Source organism: Martes martes (genome assembly GCF_963455335.1).
Source record: "Martes martes genome assembly, chromosome: 7".
Taxonomy (NCBI): domain Eukaryota; kingdom Metazoa; phylum Chordata; class Mammalia; order Carnivora; family Mustelidae; genus Martes; species Martes martes.
Genome location: NC_137894.1, coordinates 51225050 through 51250290, shown reverse-complemented (window position 1 = coordinate 51250290; position 25241 = coordinate 51225050). Strand labels below are relative to the sequence as shown.

Sequence of the window (25241 nt, the reverse complement as noted above, 5' to 3'; positions counted from 1 at the left end):
CACTGTTTTGTACAGCTAAAACTAATTTAACATTATGTGTCAGTTATACTCAAAAAATATTTTTTAAGGAAAATAACCAGGGGTTTTTTGGCCTTCATCTAATTATGGGAAAAATGGCAACTTAATTTCTTTCAAAATATAATATTTAATATTTCCCTCTTAATGATAATTTTTAACTCTCGATATCTGCACAAAATCTTGAGTTTACAGGGGCAGCTGGGTGGCTCAGTGGGTTAAAGCCTCTGCCTTCAGCTCAGGTCATGATCTCAGGGTCCTGGGATCGAGCCCCACATCGGGCTCCTGGGATCGAGCCCCACATCGGGCTCTCTGCTCGGCAGGGAGCCTGCTTCCCCCTCCCTCTCTCTCTACCTACCTCTCTGCCTACTTGTGATCTCTATCTGTTAAAAAAAAAAAAAAAGAATGGAAAATAAAGATTTTTTAAAAATTTTTTAAAAATCTTGAGTTTACAGACCTAAGACATTTATAAAACTGCATGTAAGAAATCATTCTGCTGCATAAAGCCTTAGGATGGTTTCTTATTATAATTATAAAAAAATCAAACTCTTTATATTCACTTCATAGACTCATATGTGTTTTGGACTACCTGGTATATTCAACTCTATTCTTTTTCATATTCACTTATTATACCTCAGTCAACTTGAACTTTGTTTTATTCTTCAAATACACCAAGTTAATTACTACCTTCAGGTTTTTGCACTGCCTGTTCCCTCTGTCTAGAATGCTCTGCCTCCAGATGGTTGCATGGTTGACTGTTTAGTTTATCTGTTAAAGACGGAAAGTAAACTTATTACCCTCACCCCACACTCTCTAGCTCTTATCTATCTATATATCTGTCTATACTTTTGCTTTCCTTTAGTTTCTATATCTCTTCCTGAAACCATTCTATTCATTTTCTATCTTTAATGACTGTCTATTCCACTAGATTGTACCTTTAGGACAGCAGTAACTTTACCTGTCTCATTAATACCTCTTTCTCCCAGTGACTAAAATATATCTCATGAAAATGCTCAATAAATGCAGTATTTAGAAATGGATAAATTAACCTCAGAAAAAATTCTCTGGTCTTGATATTTTTATTCTTTTTTTTTCCCCTTTCATTAGGCTATGTGCTGATTAAACAGCCTCCTCATTGAAGCTTTTACTTCCTGGTTGCGAAGGGTATAAATCACAGGATTCAACAAAGGAAAGATCACTGTGTGAAAAAGAGAAACCACCTTGTCAGCTGGGAAGGCTCTGAAGGGGCGAGTATAGATGAAGATGCCAGGCCCAAACATGAGAAATATAACAATAATATGGGTGGTGCATGTGGAAACGGCCTTGCTCTTCCCCTCAGAGGAAGACCCATGTACACGGCAAAGGATGACTGCATAGGAGGCCAGAAGGCCCAGGAAGCACAGGAGGGTCATCAGACCACTGTTGAAGACCATCAGAAGTTCCACCACAAAAGTGTCTGTGCAGGCCAGCTTGATGACTTGTGGCACATCACAGAAGAAGTTATCCAGTTGGTTTGGGCCACAGAAGGGCAAGCGGAGGATGAGGGCCACCTGGATAATGGAGTGGATGAAGCCTCCAAGCCACAGAGCCAACAGCAAGGCATAGCAGGCTCTAGGGTTCATGACAGTTGAATAGTGTAAAGGCCGACAGATAGCAATGTAGCGGTCAAAGGCCATCACAACAAGGAGTAATCCTTCCCCTCCTCCAAGGAAGTGCAAGAAAAAGAGCTGAGTGATGCAGCCCCTGTAGGAGATTACTTTTTTCTCAGAAACAAAGTCCACCAGCATCCTGGGAGCTACAATGAAGGAATAGGATGCATCCAGGAAGGCCAAGTTACCCAGAAAGAAGTAGAGGGGGGCTGTGAGGCCAGGGTCTGATCTGATGGTGAGGATGATGAGGAAATTTCCAGGAAGGATGATGAGATAGAAAATTAAAATTAGCACAAAGACCAGGAGCTGAATATCTCGAGACTGTGTCAGACCAAGAAGGATGAATTCTTTCACCACTGTGCTGTTGTCATTTTCCATCTCCTCTGCCTGCAGTATATCAAGAAGCAGAGTTGATTGTTATTACTGTTTCTTCCCTCTAGAACCTCATTCTTCTCCAACTAAGAATATTTTACATATCTGGGGCTCAGCCGGTTAAATGTCCGACTCTTGATATCAGCTCAGGTCAGCTCAGGTCATGATCTCAGGGTTGTAAGTTTGAGCCCCGAGTCCATCTCCACGCTGGACATGGAGCCTGCTTAAGATTCTCCCTATGCCCCTCCCTTTTCCTTCTTCTCCCTCCCTCTATAAAAAAAGAAAAAAAAATTGACGTATTTGTCACATCAGCTAAATCAACATATCTCAACCCTCACCATCCTGGGTAAACCCCAAACTTTTTGTTAACACCAGACTTAAATCAAGCAAACCAACAAACAAAAATACTGTTTTCATACCACAATTCTTAGTCCCATCCAACCATGCACTTCTATAAACCTGCTCTCCACTTTAAGAATCTGACATCCTACACGTTGGGATTCCTACCTTCCTGAATCATATGAGAAGTTTCCTAACTGAGATAAAAAGTAACTCCCAATTATTACGATCTTTACATTTTTATGGCTTTACTGTACTTGAGCAATGTAGCTATTTTCTTGAAATTACACTTTTTTTCACTCACCAAATCCAATTTTTTCCTGAGTATTTCCTTTTTTTCAGTTCCTGTGGAATTCCCAGTTCCTGCATGCTTATTCTGCCCTGCTCTCTGTATTCTTTTATTAATTCTCCTATTATGCTCCTCTGGTCTGGTGTCTTTCTATTACCCTGACTCCATACTTGTCATTAGGATCCCAGTGATAACTCCACTTTCCACATAACTTAGAGGCAATTTCCTAACTATATCCCTGATAAATACCATTTATGTGGTCACTTCATACCTTGTTCATCTAGTTTCATTAACACTATCTAAATTACAGTTACTTCTTATAAACTCCCAGTCTCCTTCTTTCTCTGGTCCCAGTATAACACCCAAGAGAGGAGAGACTTTAGCCTTTCAATAAACAATATGCTACAAAACAAAATTTGCCAGTATAACATTTTTAAAAATTAGTTATGTCAATGCATAAAATCATAGCATAATAGGTAGAAGTAACAATAAAGAGCCTAGAGTCTAATAAATTCCTTTCAAAGATAAGAAAACTAAGGCTACTGTGGTTACCTAAGTTTAGAATGAGTTTTCTCTTTTGTTCTGATTGACAAGTAGTGGAAGAATGCAAGTGTGTTCTAGTTCATTTAAATAAATTACTAACACAGCTTTAATCAGTGGATGTTCTTTTTTGTACTTAAATAAAATTATATTACTAGTCTAAAAATCACACCTTTATAGAGCCTAGAATTATAAGTCCAAGTGATTGTAGCGAAAATCCAGACTTAAGGTTCAGTCTGTTTAGTGGGCTATGCTCATTTCAGAAAGGACACATGATGATTCATTGAGGAGTGAACAGAAAATAGTATATATACTATATACATATTAGCTGTTTATAATTATCCATCTATGTACATATTGCATTTTAATTTTATTCAAAATTTTTTATATTTGCACATTGATATAATGGTATATATGTATTTATAATAATTTGCATATACTTAAGATACACATTCAAAAAATTTTGTCACAGATATGAAATGTTCTTAAAGTTTGAAAATTGATAATCTACAGAAGAATATAATGTAATAATATATACCAGTGCTCCCCTATACTATTTAACTAAATAGCACAGTTGCTTTAAGTATGTTCTATGGAATATGGGGTGCTATAAAAGGGGAAATCTGGCAGAAAATGCTAAAGGGTCAGTAATTCGAAAGACTAGAACAGAGAAGGGTGAGGGAAAGAAAGAATAGTAGAGAAATAGAAAAGTCAAAAAACAAAACAGTAAGTCTATATAGTGCATTGTTAGGATACATATTTTAGGAAACATCAAAAATATTAGTTTTAAGTATCTGAGCTAATTGAGTGGATAATATACAGGTTTCCATTGTATTACTCACAGCGAAAGGTGGAATTTATGAAAGTCATTTTTAATATACCAGTGTATATATACAGTATACACATACACAAACAACACATGCACACACACACAGGGAAAGTGGGACCTACACAAAATTTTAGGTTTGCCACCCAAATCAATCTACACATTCAATGCAATCCCTATCAAAATACCATCAACATTTTTCATAGGGCTGGGAAAAAAATCCTAAAATTTGTATGGAACCAGAAAAGACCCCAAATAGCCAAAATCATGTTGAGAAAGAACCAAAACTGGAGGCATCACAATTCCGGATACACAAACTGTATTACAAAGCTGTAATCATCAAGACAGTATGGTACTGACACAAAAACAGACACATAGATCAGTGGAACAGAATAGAGAACCCAGAAATGGACCCTCAACTCTATGTCAACTAAAGTCAAAGAAGGAAAGAATAACTAATAGAAAAAGGACAGTCTTTTCAGCAAATGACGTTGGGAAAATTAGACAGCTATTCTTCATGCAAAAAAATGAAAGTGGACCACTTTCTTACACCATACATACACAAAAATAAACTCAAAATGGATGAAAGACCTAAATGTGAGACAGGAATCCATCAAAAACCTAGGGAGAACACAGGTAGCAACTTCTTTGACCTCATCCGTAGCAACTTCTTGCTGGACACATCTCCAAAGGCAAAAGAAACAAAAGCAAAAATTAATTCCTGGGACTTCATCAAGATAAAAAGTTTTGATACAGCAAAGGAAATAGTCAACAAAAGTAAAAGGCAACCTACGGAATGGGAGAAGATATTTGCAAATGTCTTATCAGATAAAGGGCTAGTATCCAAAATCTATTTAAAAAAAAAAAACTTATCAAACTCAACACCTAAGAAACAAAAAATCCAGTCAAGAAATGGGCAGAAGACATGAACAGATGCTTCTCCAAAGAAGACATGCAAGTGACCAACAGATCCAAGAAAAATAATTTTTTTGTAGGCTTTCCAAATTAGCTTCTCTGTTCACTTCTCAACTTTTCAACATTTGGGCAGCCATTTGTCTCAACATTCATTCCATTATCTCCCTATAAAAATATACTCAGGAATGTAATTCAAAGCCCCCTTTTACTTACTTAGGATTTTTGAATCCCACAAGCTCATTCAAAGTGTATTATTTCATGATGTGTTAGTGCTCAATGATATGTCTAAGACATCAGAGGATTTTTGAAGGTCTTTGTGATAGGCTCCTTCACTCTGCCTATTTCCTGTCTTTTACCCCTGTTTTTTAACTATTACCTAAACAGATGGTATTACCTACTACCTGACATATTTGATTCATTTTCATCACATATCCTCTTCTCATCTTTGTACCTTCTGTACCTGTGATTCTGAAACAGTGGCTGGCATAAATCTGAGACTACATACAAGAGGAGAATTTTTCTAGGTAAAATAAATTTCTGGGGAAATTTCTACAAATTATGGCCCTTTTCAAGATAAAAATATCCTATTTTAGCCAATTAGTGGGAAAAAGTATTGTCAAAAGAAGCTGAAACAAAAATCTAAATCCTCACTACTGTATCTCCAATCTTTCTTACCATTTCAGCTAATTCATAGATTGTTATCACTGTGGCGATGATGATACAATAGAGAAGAAGTAGGAAAGGTAAGGGAGAAGGGCCACTCTCATTTTTAGGGTGGGGACACAAACATCTACCAGTAAACTGTGCATGCCTAAAGTGCAAACCTTGGTCAGACCAGCTTCTGGAGCCAGGTGTTTAAAGACCCAAGGGCCTTACATCCCCATCTCTTTGAAACATTCACTCATGCTTCCTTCCATATGTTCTGTCCTCTTTCTCTCCCCTTTCAACTTAATTTTCCTAATTTATTTTTAAATTATTTTTCCCAAGTCTTCATTTTCCTAATTTATTTTTGTAACTTTGACTAGTTTCTTTTCCCTTTAATTTATTGAACTCATTTCCCCCAATTTTCTTTCCCTACTTGCTTTGCTTACTTTAAATCTCACTCTTCTTTATCATTTTCTCTTCTTTCTCCCTATCATATATTCATGTTCTTTTCTGTCTGAAATATTTTCAATCTCTCTTCTTGTCCTCTTGTTAATTGCTACTCCGTTATATCCCATGCCTGTCTTGTCATTATTTCTGAAAACAAAACAAAAACCTTATTGTTGGTTCCTTTTAAACAAAAATGAGCAATAAATACACTTCCTACCATACTCTATTCTTTTTTTTCCCATATTCTATTCTTAACAATTAGTCAACAAAATAAAATGTATAAGTCACTACTCAGAACTAATCATTTTTTCTTGAGTGGTATCCTTCTTACAGTTTACTAAATCTGAACCACTCATTAATTCCCATTCCCTCATATATATTTTTTATGCATATAACTGAACCTGATAAAATGAGATGCTTTACCTTTTTTAATAAATCTCATTAATATCATTCTAATGAAATGAATATATTTAACAGTTTCCAAAAATTTGAGAGTCAAGTCCGTCAGCATATTGATTGAGGCTTATAAATTAGTAAGTTTTATATATTCTTAAAAATGTGGCTCAAGCTGAAGAACATGATCAAAGATTTAATTGATACTGATGTTAATGATGGACATAAAAAGCACTAAACAAATGTATAGGTCTTCAGCCAGGAAATTCACTCATCAGTAAAATGAGATGGTTAAATTACTTCTAAATTCCCTAATTTTTTTTAGGAATATCCTTATGGGCACCTGGATGGCTCAGTGAGTTAAAGCCTCTGCCTTTGGCTCAGGTCATGATCCCGGAGTCCTGGGATCAAGCCCCACTTCAGGCTCTCTGCTCGGTGGGGAGCCTGCTTCCCCTGCTCTCTCGCCCTGCCTCTCTGCCTACTCGGGGTCTCTGTCAAATAAATAAATAAAATCTTTAAAAAAAAAAAAAGGAAAAGAAATATCATTAGTTTGGAATTCTTTTATATGATTCTAATTCCTTTTTAGAATGTGTAAGTGTTGGCTCAGCAATTCACTGAATGTATCACCCTGGGAAACTCACCCAGCTTTCAAAAGGCTGGCTTTTCATCTTTCACATAGAATAATGTGTTGGCTCTTTCTATCAGACAGGGATATAAGGATCATGGTATGTAAGGATGACAGTAATAATAAGTAACTTATTCCAGAATGTTTAAACCAAAGCTAACCCTGCCAATATACAGATATTAAGAAGTAGCTCTACTGAATGGACATATTACCACGAGATCCTTTGTCAATGGCTGCAGGGTAAACCCTGGGTGATGGTAGCCACAAAAATATGAGTGATTAATAGAAGAAATTGTGGAGTTCAGTAAAGTTTTCATGTAAAATTGACAAGGCAGTCAGTTGTTTGTACATCAAGCTTTTCTCAGTTTTACAACTTTCTCTGTCAAAGCCCTATGTTGATAATAGAACCATAGGCAAAAGAAGAAACCCTCAAATATGTTATACATGGAAATTAAGATATCTGGGCTAATCTTCTCCAAAATCATAAAATCTGTAAAGTTTATCCTCTGGTGACTTTAGCTTAACTTTCTGTAGTTTCCTTCATCTGTACTTTATAAGGACCAAAAAAACATATCATTCATTCGTATGCTCCTTGGTTTTAACACCAGATGTCAACTCTCTGAAGACTATTGATAATTTCACTTACTTATGTTAAGAGAATGAAAGTTTTTGGCACCATTAAAGTAATTCAAAGCATCAAGAGAATACGGAGATCTACTAGGGGAGAGGAAGAAAATGCCACACTGCTAAATTTAGATCTTTGGCTCTACTATTCCTATCGAAATTCTGACCTCTATTCCATTGTATTCCAAGGCAGCAGAAAAAGCAGTAGAATAGCTCTAGTATCTTCTCCATTGTCCTCTCCTTGTTTCTTGTAGATATGAATACTACTCCCAGCCCTGGAAATTTGAGTCTCCGGGGGTTTTATGTAATTCTCACAAAGTAGCCACCCTTCCTCTCCTGAAAAAAAAAAAAAATTAACTGACCATTCTTATTGTTCACAAATACTTGTTCTCACATAGGGACCTTAGACTTTGGAAACTCCTTTAACTCTTTATGATGCAATGAAGAAAGTGCTTTGGAGACTTGAGACTACCAGAACCCTACAGAATATTTCCAAAGGGAGCTATTAGAATGTCAACTAAATTAGGCATGGGGAAATACCAGAGCTTTGGAAAAGATATTTTTAAATGTGTCACATAATGCCACACTGTATTAATTCTGAATTCTAAAATCAAAATCCTATCAGTAAATGAGATAACAGAACCCTATTTGGAAGCATATTTATTAGGTCAAAAGTAAATAGAAGATTAAGAAAAGTTTATTTATATCTTATAATAACCCCCAACTATAAATAAGTGATAGAAGATTAATATATATATCAAGAAAGCAAGCAGGGCCAGAATGAGAAGGTGAGAATAGTGAAGTATTTGCCTTAGGCACAAAATTTACCAGGGTACCAAAAACCTTAATAGTCAAGATAAATAACATTTTTATGTAATATATTAAAAATCACAGTTAATGTGAAAATTGGAAACAGAATAATCAAATTTTTAAATGAAGACATCGATATTACAGATATTTCCTTTTGCATGAGTTCCCAGTATGGTTCAGCATGACACTTACTGATTCTATCTTTATTCAAATTTGGCATTTATTTTGTTCATCACATATTTTAAAAATTAATTTGGATTTTTAAAAAATATATTAAAATATTATTTATCTTTATTACTAAGTTATTGTTTTTTTTGCAATTCCCTTAGATTTTGCACTCTAGGCAAGTGCTTTACTCATTCTCTAACATCACCATGATCTGGCTCTGAAATCAAATAAAGTGGCCAAGTCAATAATGAATATGTAAAATTCAGCATATTGCTGGTGATGAAGACATAAACAGAATATAAATAATACTCATGAAGACTTTGAAGGCATAATTCTTCTTAGAGAAAAAAACTGGTGTAAGATAGACCATTTACTCAAGGGAAAGTGACTTTCCAAATAGAATATTAAAAGATATATCATGATCTCATTATTTGTTGTTTATTCACTTTTACTCAGCTCAGCAAAAACAAAAAAGAATAATTTTATTTTTTTTATTGAAGATTATTAAAATAAAGTAGTGTTCAGAGCAATTAAAAGCAACTTTTTTATACCAGTTTTCATTATTTTGCATTAAAGGGAAATCTGAGTTTATGAGTCACTTTACAGTTGAAATAATGAACACAAATCTTTGTGAACTAACTATAATTCATAATCAAATATGTATTTGTCCTAATCTGTTTTCAGCTCAAAACCACACTGTGAAAACAAGAAAAAGGGGAGAGAAAAAAAAGAGCTAAAGAGAAAGTTAGAATGATCAAAATATAGAACAGGAAAACAGAGAAAGGAGACATAAGTGGAAAGGCAATTATATATTATATATAATAATATCATATAATTTTATAAATAAATAATTATTAATTACACATAATAATATATAATTGTGGAGTAATAGCCCCATCCTGGAGTAGGTTAGAGTCCTGCCACAAAAGACTCTTTAAAATGTGGTATTTTTCTGTAATTATGATTTGGGACTTTCCCACTTTTTAATATTCACCCCAATACATAGGATAAAATTAAGCTGAAGATCTAAACTAATTCTCAGAATGGAGGCTCTTTAACCCAGCTGAGAAAGCTTTATTATGTTAGATTTACAACTTCAGAAAAAACAAATAAACAAAAACATTTTCAAAAGTTGTATCCTCAGATTGACTTAAGATAGTATATAGCTGATTTACTGATCAAAAAGCATATATACAAAAATAACCCATTACAGTGAAAAAATTGCCAAACAGAAAGTAAAAAGCTAAGGATGTAGTGTTATCTTCAATCTGTAAATGTTCTATGACTTTGGAAAGTAATACCACCTTTCTCAGCGTGTATTCCCACCTATAGATGGGGTATTTTTGTTTTTCATTTGTTTTGTTTAAAGATTTATTTATTTGAGAGAGAGCATGAGCAGGAGGGGCAGAGGGAGTAGGAAAGAGAATCTCAAGCAGACTCAACACTGAGCACCCTACAAGGGGCTCCATCTCATGACCCTGAGATCACAACCTGAGCTGAAACCAAGAGTTGTTCACACAACTGACTGTGCCACCCAGAAGCCCTGGGTTTTGTTTTTGTTTTTGTTTTTTAATATTAAGGTACCGCACAATTTATCTCTAAGTTTTTTGACCCTCCGTTAGATTCCATACTAATTCAACAATCACTTACTGTCTCCCATGAACCAGGTAGTATTTTAAGCATCCACAATACAGTATAGACAAGACAAACAACATCCCTGTTCTTTGGAATTTTAAATTTTACCACAGGGAGACAAGAAACAAGTAGGAAAGAGAATGTCAGAGAGTAATGAGTGTGATAATGAAAATATAAGTGCGTTGGCAAAATCTTGAGGAAAAATACTGCTATTTTAAAATGGGGGTGATGGTCAGGTGGACATTAACTACCAAAGTTAATTCTAGATGAAGTAGGCTGAATAGCTGTGTATTTATTAAAGATATTCAATTTGTACTTAAAAATCTTCCCATGAAGAAAACTTCAGACCCAGATGTCTCCTCTATTGAAATCTACCAAACATTTATTGAAAAATAATACTAATTCCACACAAACTCTTTCAAAAAACAATATGAAAAGAAAAATATTTTCTAATATCTGCTAATTTCTTCCTGTACACATTGGGTTATTTAAAAGTGTCTGGCTTAAGTCACAAGTATATACAGTTTTTTCTGAATTATTTTAAATTCAACTCCATTGTGGTCAGAAAATATATTTTGTATGAAATATACTGAGACTTTTTTTCTGTACCAGCATATCCTCTATCTTGACAAATGTCTTGTGTGGACCTGAAAAGTATTTGTGTTCCTCATTGTAGAGTGCAATACTCTATATATAGCAACTAGATTACGTTGTTTAGTGTTGTTCAATTCTTCCATACCCCTACTGGTTTTTTATCGCATGTTCTACAAATTTTTGAAAAATGTTATTAAAATCTCAGTCTATGCTTTTGTGTTCTCCACTTCTTTATTTAGGTATGTCCGTATTCATGCATAAATTGTTTAAGTTCTGTTACTAGAAGAATCATATTTAAGATTATTATGTCTTGATGAATTGATATTTTTATCACTATGAAATTATTTTATAAATACCTAGGATTACCTTTAGGTCCTTGAAGTTTACTTTGTTATTAACATAACCATACCATGACATGGTTAATGCTTACATAGCGTATTGGGTTCTCCAGAGAAACAGAACCAGTAGGATAGATACATAATTAAGAGAGAGAAAGTGAGGGGGAGAGAAGGAAGGAGGGAGGTGGTTTATTATAATGATTTGGTTCATGTGATTATGGAAGTGGGGAAGTTCTATAATCTGCCATCTGCTAAATGAAGACCCAGGAAAGCCAGTCACGTCACTCAGTCCAAGTTAAAAGGTCTGAGAACCTGGGTAGTTGATGGCATAAATTCCAGTCCAAGAACTAGAAGAGATGAAATGAAATGTATCAGCTCAATCAATGAAGCAAGGAAGAAAAAGAAAATTCTTGCACCCTCTGCCTTTTTTGCTATTCAGGCCCTCAGTGGATTGAATGATCCCCACCCACGTTGTGAAGGGCAATCTACTTTACTGAGTCCACCAATTCAAATAGTAATCTCATGCTAACACTATTTCAGATACACCAGAAATAATGTTTAATCTGAAGACCCATGGCCAGTTGACACATAAAATTAAACATCACCTATGGTATCATTCTGCACCCATATACTTAAAGCATATCTGTGACTTTATATTTAAGAATTGATATCTTATATCTTGTAAAGAGTATATACTTGAATCTTATTCTTTCATACAGTCTGAAAACGTTTTTTTATTTGTATGTGGTCCATTTACATTTGAGTTCATTATATTTTGTCCCATTATTCTTCATTCCTTTGCATTTTTTTCCTTCTTTTGGATTGAATATTTTTTAATATTACATTTTCTCTCCTGTGAAGACATTATTAGAAATAATGTCTCTGTGTATTATTTTTCTGTGTGTGGGTGCTCTAGTGATTACAATATTCATCTGTAGCTTACCAATCACTCCAAATTGTTATTCAAGGATACTTCATGAAGATGGTATTTTACTATGTATATTATATCTTTTATCCTCATTTAAGTCTTCTGTGCTATTGTTGTCATACATTTTACTTCTTTATGTTATAAGCCCCATAATACCTTATTTTTTTAGGCAGATAATTATCTTACAAAGTAAATAATACAAGGTAAAAATGGACTTTTGCCATTTTTACACACTGATTTGCCATTTCCAGATCTTTTCATTCTTCCTCATGAATTCAGATTTCCACCTTCCATATTTTCCTGTCGACATGAAGAATTTCCTTTGACATGATTTTTTTTATGTAGGTCTGCTGGCAACAAATTCCCAGCTTTTATGAATATTAAAATGCCTGTTGAACCTTTCTTTTCAAAGTTTATTTTCACTAGATATGGAATTCTAGCTTCACAGTTTGTTTTTCTTCTTTAAGAATTTTAAATACAGCATTTCACTGAGATGGTGTCCATTGTTTCTGATAAAATGTCAACTATCATTCTTGCCACTCCTCTGAACTGGTTTTGTTGTTGTTGTTTGTTTTTTGTTTTTCCTGCACTGCTTTTAAGATTTTCTTCTCAAGGGTGCCTGGGTGTTAAGCATCTGACTCTTGATTTTGGCTCAGGTCATGATCTCAGGGTTGTGGAATTGAGCCCTAGGCAGGCTCTGTGCTCAGTGTGGAGTCTGCTTGGGATTCTCTCTCTCCCTCTCCCCTCGCCTCCTCCTGCTCATGTGTTCTCTCTTGCTCAAAATAAACTAAAGTGAAATCTTAAAAAATTTTTTTTTTCTTTTCATATTTGGTTAGCACCTATTATAGTGTGGTCTTATTTGTATTTATACTGCTTGGATTTTGCTGAGTTTCATAGATATCTGGGATAATGTTTTTATGAATTCTTGGCAGTTAATTCTTTTCCTTGTCCCATTCTTTTTCTCCTCTTCTGGAATCCCAATTACATATATATTTTACCATTTGATATTGCCCCAAAGTATATTAATACTATTAATATTTTTAATCTTTTATCTCTACTTCAGCTTGGATTATTTCTAATAACCTGTCCTCACCATCTTTGGTCATTCTGTATGCATTGTCCACAGTTTTGTTCATTCATCCCATCTAAAGCATTTCTTTGAATTTCAAACCTTGTTATTTTCAAATCTAGCATATTAATATTTAGAGTTCATACTTCTCTACCAAAATCCTCATCTACTTATTCATTTATCACTTATTTGATATATTTATAGTAGTTTTCTAAAGTCTTTGTCTGATAATTACATCATCTGGTAGTTTTTGTCTATAAATATTTCTCTATTAATTTTGAGATACTCTTCCTTGTTTTATTTTCTTGGCATAGCTCCTAATTTTTTTATTATGTTCCTAATACTGCCAATACTTCCATCTTCAATGGAAAATGAAGAGTAGTATTTAATTTTATTTTATTTTGCTTAGTTCTTCAGAAAGTTCAATCCTGTTCCTCTGTCCAAAAGTTAGAATGAGGGGACATCTGGGTGGCTCAGTCAGTTAAGTGTCTGCCTTTGGCTCAGGTGAGGATCCTGGGGTCCTGGGATTGAGTCCCACATCGGGCTCCTTGTTCACCAGGGATCCTGCTTCTCCCTCTCTCTCTGCTTGCAGCTCTCCCTACTTATGTGCTCTCTCTCTCTCTCTCTCTCTCTATCTCTCTCTGACAAATAAATAAAACAAACTGAGGGTTCTGGAGGGGGAGAGTGGACGATGGGGTGAGCCTGGTGGTGGGTATTATAGAGGGCATGTATTGCATGGAACACGAGGCATGGTGCATAAACAATGAATTTTGGAGCACTGAAAAAAATTAAAAAATAAAAATAAAAAAAAAGTTAGAATGAGGATCTGATCTTCAGATTCCTTCATAGGTCTAGTTGAACTGGGGCTTAGAATCATCTTTAATTAAACTGAAATTAGCTCAGATTAGTTTTGCTTCCAATATCTGCCAATTGCCAGCAAGATCTTTTATCTTGCTGATACATGGAGCCAGAAGGAGTTTGAGCCACACTTCAGATATTTTTGTTTCCCTTGTGAATGATTCAACTCTATAGATACCAATACCTAAGCACTACAGTAATTGCTGAGAATATACAAATTCCCTCTGATTTTCATTTCTTTCTCCACTCTCCCTTTTCTGAGCAAATTACTGGTATAGGTGTCAGTGGTTGTTGGGGGAGAAGTTTAAAAAAGTGAGCTATTTATTTTTGTGTTTGGGGCCTTTTCAGATACTAGTCTGTCCACAGCTTAGAGCTTTTTCCTCATCTCTACCAAATATCTCAGTCTATGGTAGAATCACTTCTCCATGTGCCCATATCCAGCCCAGATGACTTGCCTACAGATAGAAAAACTGCCATAACTCTCTGCTCATCTAGATGGGCTTTGTCTCACTCTGGAGCTCAGTAATAAGGCTTCCTTGCTTCATGCACTCTTTAGAAGTCTCATAGAAATGTATAATTTTTATTTTTTATTTTTCTGTTGTTGATAATTCATGAGCAACATTCTTTTACAAGCTAACCACAATCAATGTTCTGTATTCTCATGACCTGTTTTTGAGAATAAAATTACAAGCTTTTTACATTTTTTCCTTTGTTAATTAAATATTAGTTTCTTTTTTTTTAAAAGATTTTATTTATTTATCAGAGAGAGAGAGAGAGAGAGAGTGCACACAAGCAGGCAGAGGCAGAGAGAGAAGCAGGCTCCCTGCTGAGAAAGGAGCCTGATGCAGGACTTGATCCCAGGATGCCAGGATCATGACCTGAGCCAAAGGCAGCGGCCCAACTAACTGAGCCACCCGGGTGTCCCTTAACTATTAGTTTCAATTGCCCATTTCCAGTTGTCTTCTTGGTATATAATTGTTTCATATTCATTTATTGAAGTTTCTTGTGTATTAAATAAATTAATCTTTTATCATTTTATAATTTTTAGTTAATAATTTTTATGCATGGTTGCTCCCTTGTACCATTCTGGAATAGGGAGGAACTCAATTCTATTTCCATACAAGCCTCTATAAATAAGGAGAAAATAATTTGCATATCCTTATGTGACAGGCATATTTTTACCAGTTTTTTACATTTTACCTACACATATATTTTAACATATCAAATATATAACTATTTTTCTTTTCACTTACTATTTTTATATCATACTTCCCTGGCCTTTCTCACTTTCAAAATTATAAAACTATTATCCTACATTTTACCACTATTATTGCCATTGTTTTGTTTTCCAGTAAAGCTGAAAACATACAAACAGTTTCTTCTAGGACCTTTGCATCTAGGGTTCCAAATTCTGCCTATCAAATGTACTCATGTAAAACTTGAATTTAGAAAAAATTAATGGGAGAGAAAGCAGTAACATTAAAGGTATTCTCTATCATGCTCCTGTTCCCAGACTATGGCTAATTGATATAGTCTTTCAGTTAGTAGCTGGCAAAATGGCTTCTTGTTTCCCTATTCCCCTGATTATTTCAGAGGTAGATCACTTGGCACATTAGTTTTGTACTGTTTTACTGGCAGTCATATCTAGATGCCCATAATAAAAAATAGTCTTCTATCCCTTAAAAGATTTTATAAGTATCTAATTTCCCACACTAAACCCCATTATATTTAAAATAATTAAAGTAGTTTTTGTAATCTCTAATAGAGTCTATAGTACCAAATAACTATCACTATCATAATGAATGAAATCAATTGAGGGCAAGGTTTAACATACAGGGAGGATTTGTAAACACCCATTAGTAATAATCACGAAGCTCTGAAAAAAATCAAATGAAATAATTTAATGACATTTTTTCTATAAAATCGATTATTTTCCTTTCTTTCCCATTTACCAAACTGGGGTGGGGGAGGAATATACCTATCAATTGATATTTTATATATATATATATATATATATATATATATACACACACATATATATATATGGAGGGATATATATGGAGGGAGAGGCTTTTTTTCAAAAAAGTCTTCAGAATAACATTTGTCTCTTGATGGTGTTTTGCAGCTTACTGATCTCTGCCCAGAATCTTGATGTTGCTCTAAACCACAGAAGAAAAAATTGTGGATGAGTAACTCTCCTTCTTAAAATATTAATATGTATTCTTACAGCAATTAGAATAAAACTCCTTATCTCAACCTAAAATACCTTAGTGATTTGGTCCTTACAGTAACATATATTTATCCCCTAAATCTCACAATTATTCATCATACTCCAACTGAGAAACACTCAGGTAATTCTTTCGTATTCTTTAAGCATAGCAAGTTTATCCTCTAATTATGCATAACTCTCCCTCATTGCCTACAAAAGTACCTGACAAATAGGAGGTACTCAGTGAAAAACAGTATCTGTTAAATGAATGTCTGATTTACAGCAAGAATTTCCTCTTCCTTACTTTCTGTTATAAAATCCATTCAGCAGACCACATGCCGACTCAATAACCTCCTCATGGAAGTTTTCACTTCCTGGTTGCGAAGGGTATAAATCATAGGATTCATTAATGGAAATATCACAGTATGGAAGAAGGAAACTACCTTGTCAGCTGGCAAGGCCCTGAATGGGCGAGTGTAGATGAAGATAGCAGGACCAAACATGAGAAGTATAATAATGACATGAGTGGTGCATGTGGACAGTGCTCTGCTCTTCCCTTCAGAAGTAGACCCACGTATATGACAGAGGATGACTGCATAGGAAGATAAAAGCCCCAGGAAGCACAGGAGGGTCATCAGACCACTGTTGAAGACCATCAGAAGTTCCACCACAAAAGTGTCTGTGCAGGCCAGCTTGATGACTTGTGGCACATCACAGAAGAAGTTATCCAGTTGGTTTGGGCCACAGAAGGGCAAGCGGAGGATGAGGGCCACCTGGATAATGGAGTGGATGAAGCCTCCAAGCCACAGAGCCAACAGCAAGGCATAGCAGGCTCTAGGGTTCATGACAGTTGAATAGTGTAAAGGCCGACAGATAGCAATGTAGCGGTCAACGGCCATCACAACAAGGAGTAATCCTTCCCCTCCTCCAAGGAAGTGCAAGAAAAAGAGCTGAGTGATGCAGCCCCTGTAGGAGATTACTTTTTTCTCAGAAACAAAGTCCACCAGCATCCTGGGAGCTACAATGAAGGAATAGGATGCATCCAGGAAGGCCAAGTTACCCAGAAAGAAGTAGAGGGGGGCTGTGAGGCCAGGGTCTGATCTGATGGTGAGGATGATGAGGAAATTTCCAGGAAGGATGATGAGATAGAAAATTAAAATTAGCACAAAGACCAGGAGCTGAATATCTCGAGACTGTGTCAGACCAAGAAGGATGAATTCTTTCACCACTGTGCTGTTGTCATTTTCCATCTCCTCTGCCTACAGAACACCAGGAAGTAGAGAGTTATCTCCATCTCTTGTGTCTAGATCACAGTTCTTTTCAAACTATAACAGCATGTGCCACATCTGTCATCTGTTACACCATCACTTCCCCACAATCTAAGAAATCTTTCTTACCCATTATTCTTCTATATTTCTATCTGCCAACACCCTGGTTTGAAGCCACACTCTTCTGCTTCTTCAGTTATGTGCTTCTATTTAACTGTGCTCTCACATGGGACTATGAAATGCCCCTGCCCTGGACTTGTTTATGATTTACATGAGGCAAAAGAAAATGTCTCTGACTGAGAAAAAACTGAAATTCAGTTATCAAGTTCTTCAGGTTTTTATTTGAATTGTAGTTGAGGTGGGGATTGGGGGAAAAAAAAAAAGCAAAGAGGAATGGCCGAGTTTTTTAAGGTGACAGAAATGTTCCATATCTTGACAATAATGGTTACAAGTGTCCGTTCTTTCACAAAATTTACTAACCTATCCAGAAATTGTCACATTTACTATATGCAAATTATACCTTAGGAATGATGACTTTAAAAAAATCCTGCTTATTTGAAATATTTCCTTTTCCTCTGTAGAATATCAACCCATCTATGTGGTCTAAATTAAATATAAAATCCTGGTCATTCTGGATAAATTAAGATCTGAGGCTTATCTGTACAGTGACCTTTAAATTGGGAATATGGTCACTCAACACACATAATTTAGTGGCATGAAAATAATAATAATAGAAATTCTATACATATATTATTATATCCCATTCTTTGAAGTTCTATTTTTGAAATTTTTATACTTTACATAGAATCATGGTGTGATTGAATGTAAAATATACATATAAAATGTAAATATTGCTTGTGCATGCTATTTATTGCTGAAATGAAAAACTTAAAAAGTTTGAAGACTTTTGAACTAGAGCAAAATAGTAGTGATTTAAAACAATATTTCACAGGGGCACCTGGGTGGCACAATCAGTTAAGCTTCTGACTCTTGGTTTCTGCTCCAGACATGATCTCAGGGTCATGAGATTAAGCTTTGCATCAGACTCTCCACTCAGTGGAGTCTTCTTGAGATTCTCCCTGCATCTCATCCTCTGCCCCTCCCACTCATCCTCTCTCTGTCTCTCTCAAATAAATAAATCTTAAAAAAAAACAAACAGTATTTCACATGCTTTCAGTTACATAGTATACCTGTTTTTAAATAGTGTTGTGGAATATGGAGTGTGGAAAGGAGGGTAAGAAGGATCCAATAACTAAATGTAAGATGAGACAGAATGAAAGAGGGAAAGAAGGAAGAGAAAAGCAATAAAATCCCAAATCAAGAAACCAACGGAAATTTTTACAACAGCACATCTATTCAAAATATAAAAATACCTGTTTTTGTGTCTAAACCTAAATAGATTAATTAATAACAGAGGTTTCCATGTATAGTCTAAATTGGAAATTATGAAAGAGGTACTTTATATCACAAAGGCACATATATATGCACACACATTGTTTCCTAAGCAAAACTAAGCACAAAAATGTACAAATGGCACCATCCAAATCAGTTCTCTTCCTTTATTTTTTCTTTTCTTTTTTTGTTCTTTCCCTTTTCCTTCCTTCCTTCCTTTCTTTCTCTCTCTTTCTTTTTTTCTCTTTTTTTTCTTTATTTTTCTTATTTCTCCTTCCTTCCACCCTTCCTCCTTTCCTTCCTCTTCTACTTAAGCATTCATTGGCTTCAATATTTATCATTCCTTCTGTGCATAAAGGTGCTGTTAGAAAAATGAATCAGAAATCCCTCTCTACTTAACTCCCAAGTAGTGTGTAGATGCACACTACTATATGGTGGTTATTTCATAGATTTTCAAACATTGATGCTGTCTTTAAGACATCAAAAAAAGGGGGGGTGAATGCCCCTGGGTGGCTCAGTTGGTTAAGCATCCTGACTTTGGTTCAGATCATGATCCCAGAGTCCTGGGATTGAGCCCTGCATCAGGCTCCCTTTAAAAAAAAAAAAAAAGAGAGAGAGAAAACTTTAAGTACCTCTAAGGTTAAAAGTTGCAAGCTCTTCCACTGTATCTTGTGTTTTATTTTCAATCATAAGCTTCCGTTCTTCTATTAACTCTTTAAACAATGGGATTCATTACTCTATAACATCCCTCACTTCTCTCAGTTACTACGTGATAGGTAAACTTAATACTAAGTATTAACATCTCTAAGACAATTAGTATTTTACCAAAAGTTTTGTATATCCACAATAAATTAATTATAAATACTGAGAACAAATAAAAGGTGTTGTTGTATCACTCAATACAGAACTCATATATTAGTCCAATTCTACTATAATTCTGACATTACATTCCATGATAGTAAATGCCCCACCTGAAGAAATGTAATATGTTTCCATTTATTCCTTCTTTCTATTCTTCATTGTTATGAAGGTAAAAACATTTACTTCTCTAGCAGTCCAACACTACTCTTACACAGCAAACATCACCTTCCAGTGGGAGGAACAATTACTAATTATTACCTTTATTCTTAAATATCTCTTCTTACACAGGAGCCTCTTACACATTGAAATCCACAGCCAATTTGTGATGCAATGGAGAAAGCACTTTGGGAATTTGAAGGCTAACCAAGCTATAGAATATTTTCAGTGGGAATTATTAGAATGCCAACAAGATACAATCAAAGATTAAACTTGAGACTTGTTAGGTACAAATGTTCAAATACAAATCAGTTAAGCAGACACTGTGCCACTTCTGGGATTTAAAATCAACATTCCATCAGTGAGAGAAACAATGGGATGGCAAGCATATTTATTAGTTCTCAGCGAGGAAATTATTTCATATTTTATATTGCAATTCAAAAAGAGAAAAATGGTATAACTGATAGAAAATCATTGCCAAATCTAGAAAAAAAATATTGTGGTCAAGTAGGTGGTAAATATGTTGGATTCAACATATTTCTGGTTACAAAAAGATAGGCAAAGGCAAAATAAATGATGCTCACAAAATGTCTTTTACATAGTCCTTCCACATAAAGAGAGGATGTTCTCCCAAGTAGATCCTATTATACCCTTGGTATTTGTCGTTTCCATGTTAGACATAATTGTCTCCTATGCTCTCCTAAAGCAATAATGAAGAACTATTTCTTTTTAATTAAATATTAAACAGAAAAAATAATTAAAAATCATGTAGTAGAAGGCAACATAATTTAAATTTTAGGTAATTTTGTTTTAAAGAGAAAGATTTTTAAACTATTTTAAAAATTTAAATACTAAACACAAAATGTTTTCTAAAGAATACAGTGCACAATCAAAGACATTTCATCATCATACAATCATACTAGGACTTCAACACCCCAGTTACATCAATGGACATATCATCCCAGCAGAGAATCAACAAGGAAAACAGTAGTTTTGAGTGGCATACTGGACCAGATGGATTTAACAGACATATTCAGAACATTCCATCCTAAAACAGCAGAATACACATTCAAGTGCACACAGAACATTCTCCAGAATAGACACTTATCAGGCAACAAAACAAGTCTCAACAAATACAAAAAAATAGTCATAGCATGTATATTTTCTGACCAAAATACTATGAAACTAGAAATCAACCACAAGAAAAAATCTGGAAAGACCACAAATACATGGAGGTTAAATTATATGCTAATAAGGGATGGGTCAACCAAGAAATCAGAGAAGAAATCACAAATTATATAGAAACAAATGAAAATGAAAATGCAACTGTCCAAAATATTTGGGAGGCAGCAAAGTGGCTTTAAAAGGGAAGTTTATAGCAATAGAGGCCTATCTCAAGAAGTAAGAAAAATCTCAAATACACAACCTACTGTCACATCTAAAGGACCTAGAAAAAGAACAACAAACAAAACCCAAATCCAGCAAAAGAAAGGAAGTAACAAAGATTAGAGCAAAAACAAATGATATGGAAACTAGAAAAAAAAAAAAAAAAGAACAGACCAATGAAACCGGGAGTTGATTATTTGAAAAGATAAACAAAATTGATAAACCTCTAGCCAAACTCATCAAAGAGAGAGGGAGAGAGAGAGAGAGAGAGAGAGAGAGAGAGAGAAAGGACCCAAGTAAATAAAATCACTAATGAAGAAGAGAAATAACAACCAACACCACAGAAATACAAAGGATTATAACAGAATGTTATGAAAACCCATATGCCAACAAATTGGACAACTTGGAAGAAATGGATGAATTCTTAAAAACATATAATGCACCAAAACTAAAGCAGGAAGGAGTAGAAAATTTGAACATTACCCGCAATGAAATCAAATCAGTAATTAAAAAACTACCCACCCAAAAAAAAAAAGTCTAGGACCAGGCAGCTTCACAGACAAATTCTAACAAAAATTTAAGGAAGAGTTAATACCTATTCTTCTCCATTCCAAAAAATAGATGAAGAAGAAAACTTCCAAAATCCTTCTGTGAGGCCAGACACCAAAACTAGATAAAGACACCATAAAAAGAATTCCAGGCCAGTATCTCTCATGAATATAGATGTAAAAACCCTCAACAAAATATTAGCAAACCAAATTCAACAACACATTTTAAAAAATCATACACCACAATCAAGTGGGATTCATGCTCAGGATGCAAGCATGGTTTAATATTCACAAAACAATCAGCATGATATGTCACATCACAAGAGAAAGAGTGAAAAACATTTGATAGACAGGAATCCATCAAAATCCTAAGGGAGAACACAGGCAGCAACCTCTTGTACCTTGGCCACAGCAACTTCTTGCTAGACACATCTCCAAAAACAAGTGAAATAAAAGCAAAAGTGAACTGTTGGGACTTCATCAAGATAAAAGAACTTGGTGTGGTACATAAACAATGCATCTTGGAACAAGAAAAAAATAAGATGTTAAAAAAATTAAAAAAGTAAAAATTTTATAGTTTTACATTTAAAAAAATTTTAAAAAATAAAAAATAAAAAGATAAAAAGCTTTTGCACGGTAAAGGAAACAGTCTACAAAACTAAAAGGCAGCTTACAAAATGGGAGAAGATATCTGCAGATGTCTTATCAGATAAAGGGCTACTATCCAAGATCTACAAAGAACTTGCCAAACTGAACACCTAAAGAACAAGTAACCCAATAAAGAAATGGACAGAAAACATGAACAGATGTTTCTCCAAAGAAGACACACAAATGGCTAACAGGCATATGAAAAAGTACTCAAAATCACTTGGCATCAGGGAAATACAAATCAAAGCCACAATAAGATACCACCTCATACCTGTCACAACAGCTAAAATTAACAACCCAGGAAACAACAGATGTTGGCGAGGATGTGGAGAAAGAGGAACCCTCTTACACTATGGATGGGAATGCAAACTGGTGGAGCCACTCTAGAAAATGGTATGGAGGTTCCTCAAAAAGTTAAAATAGAACTACCATGTGACCTAGCAATTGCACTATTAGGTATTTATCCAAAGGATACAAAAAAGCTGATTCAAAAGGGCACATGCACCCCGATGTTTATAGCAGCATTATTAACAAAAGCCAAATTATGGAAAGAGCCCAAATGCCCATCTACTGATGAATGGATAAAGAAGATATATATATCATGTATATATGATATATACACATATCATATATATGTGTGTGTGATATATATATCACATATATATGTGCGTGGATGTATGTGTGTGTGTATATATGTATGTATGTGATATATATATGTGTGTGTGTATATATATATGTGTGTATATATATATATATATATATATATCTTGTATACACACACACACACACACAGGAATATACTCAGACATCAATGAGAATGAAATCTTGCCATTTGTAACAAGTGAATGGAACTACAGTATATTATATTAAGTGAAATGTCAGTCAGAGAAAGACAAATACCATATGATTTCACTCTTATGTGGAATTTAAGAAAGAAGACAGATGGGGGCACCTGAGTGGCTCAGTTGTTTAAATGTCTGACTCTTGAGTTCAGCTCAGGTCATGATCTCAGGGTCCTGGGATCAAACCTCACTATGGGTTCCCTCTCTGCTATCTCCCTCTCTCTCTGTCCCTCCCCCTGCTTGTTCTTTCTGTGTCTCTCTCAAATAAATCTTAAAAAAAAAAAAAAAAGATGAACATAGTGGGAGGGAAGAAAAAAACAGAATAAGATAAAAACAGAGAGGAAGGCAAACCATAAGAGACTCTTAACATTGTTTAGAGAATAAACTGAAGATTGCTGGAAAGGAGGTGGGTGGGGGAATTAGCTAAATGGGTGAAGCATATTAAGGACAGGATTTGTTGTGATGAGCACTGGGTGTTATATGATGAATCACTAAATTTTACTCCTGAAGGCAATACTACACCATATTTAATAAATTTAAATCTAAATAAAAAAAAACAAGGTCCATATATAAGTGGACCCATGTAGTTTCAACAAGTGTTGTTCAAGAGTCAACTGTATAATTTTATAAGATATATCTTAAAGTAACAAAAATGATAATGTACCTAAGAATAAATCTAATAAATAATTGGTTTACTTTCAAAAAAAAAAAAAAGAAAGAAAGAAAGAAAAGAAAAAAACAAACAGTAAAATATGGGCAGAAATCTCCCCATCTTAGAGTATGTTATAGTCTATTACCACTGAAGACTAAGATGTGAGGTGTTTTTCATAACCATGTATAGACATAATGAGTGACCTTTCCTCCTAATGTTTGAAATAACACTCATAATTAACCTGATGGTCTAAACTAGTAATCAGAAAAAGGGTTGCCTGGGTGGTCAAGCATCTGCCTTGGGCTCAGGTCATGATCTTGGAGTCCTGGAACCATGTCAAGCTCCCTGCTCAGTGGGGAGTTTGCTTCTCTCTCTTCCTCAGCTCCTCCTCCACTGCTTGTGCTCTCTCTCTTTCACTTACTCTCTGTCTCAAACAAATAAATAAAATCATATATATATATATATATATATATAATCTCTCTCACACACACACAGTTCTTTGAATGGAGACTTCTTATTCTGCTGGGAAAAATTTATCGTTTTAAATAATCTTAGAAACAAAAATCATGAACTAGTTTCCCTTATAGAGTCAGCAATGTAGCACCAAACATGGCAAAAAAAGGTTCCTGTTCCTGGGGACTTTACATTCAAATGCATGGAGAAGACATTAAACAAACACACCAGAAAGGAAATAATCTGATAGTGGTGAGTGCTATGCTGGAAAGGGTTTGTGCTAGGTGAGCTAGCCAGAGAGAGCCTTTCTGAACAGGTGACCTTTCAACAGATATCTGAATGTCTGGAATAATCCCACTATGTGAAGATTTAAAGAAAGAGCTGATAGAAGACCATGAAGCAGGAAGAGGATAGTGCACTAAGAAGCAGAAAGGAGGAGGACAAAGAAAGGCCACTGTCGCAAAAGAGTAGTGGCCAAATAGAAAAAAAAATAGGCAAGATAGAGAGGAAGGCCCAGAGATAGATCAAATGGCAACTGATCATCATTCTATTTGAGATATTATAAACAGAAGAGTATTTACATTTTAAAAGATTATTCTGGTTACTAGTAAAGAATAGGTTTAGAAGGCAAGAGTGAAAGCAAGGGGACCAGTTAGGGAGCATTTGAAGTACTGTAGATAAGAGATGATGGTAGGTTAGGCTAGGAGGTGGAACAAGAGATGGAGGTACAATTGAATACCAAAGATG

General features: G+C 34.9%; 2 protein-coding genes across 2 annotated transcripts; both read right to left on the bottom strand.

The window, feature by feature from the left end:
• Window positions 1-1118: 1118 nt before the first annotated feature.
• Window positions 1119-2042, bottom strand: LOC308346824 (olfactory receptor 4N2; the record flags this gene model as incomplete). The annotated part of the gene is made up of 1 exon (XM_080809871.1): window positions 1119-2042. The coding sequence occupies one exon, from the start codon at window positions 2040-2042 to the stop codon at window positions 1119-1121; it is 924 nt and encodes a 307-aa protein (XP_080665997.1).
• A 14569-nt stretch (window positions 2043-16611) lies between these two features.
• On the bottom strand, window positions 16612-17538 carry LOC308346821 (olfactory receptor 4N4C; the record flags this gene model as incomplete). The annotated part of the gene is made up of 1 exon (XM_080809869.1): window positions 16612-17538. One exon carries the CDS (start codon window positions 17536-17538, stop codon window positions 16612-16614), a length of 927 nt encoding a protein of 308 aa, XP_080665995.1.
• Window positions 17539-25241: the final 7703 nt, after the last annotated feature.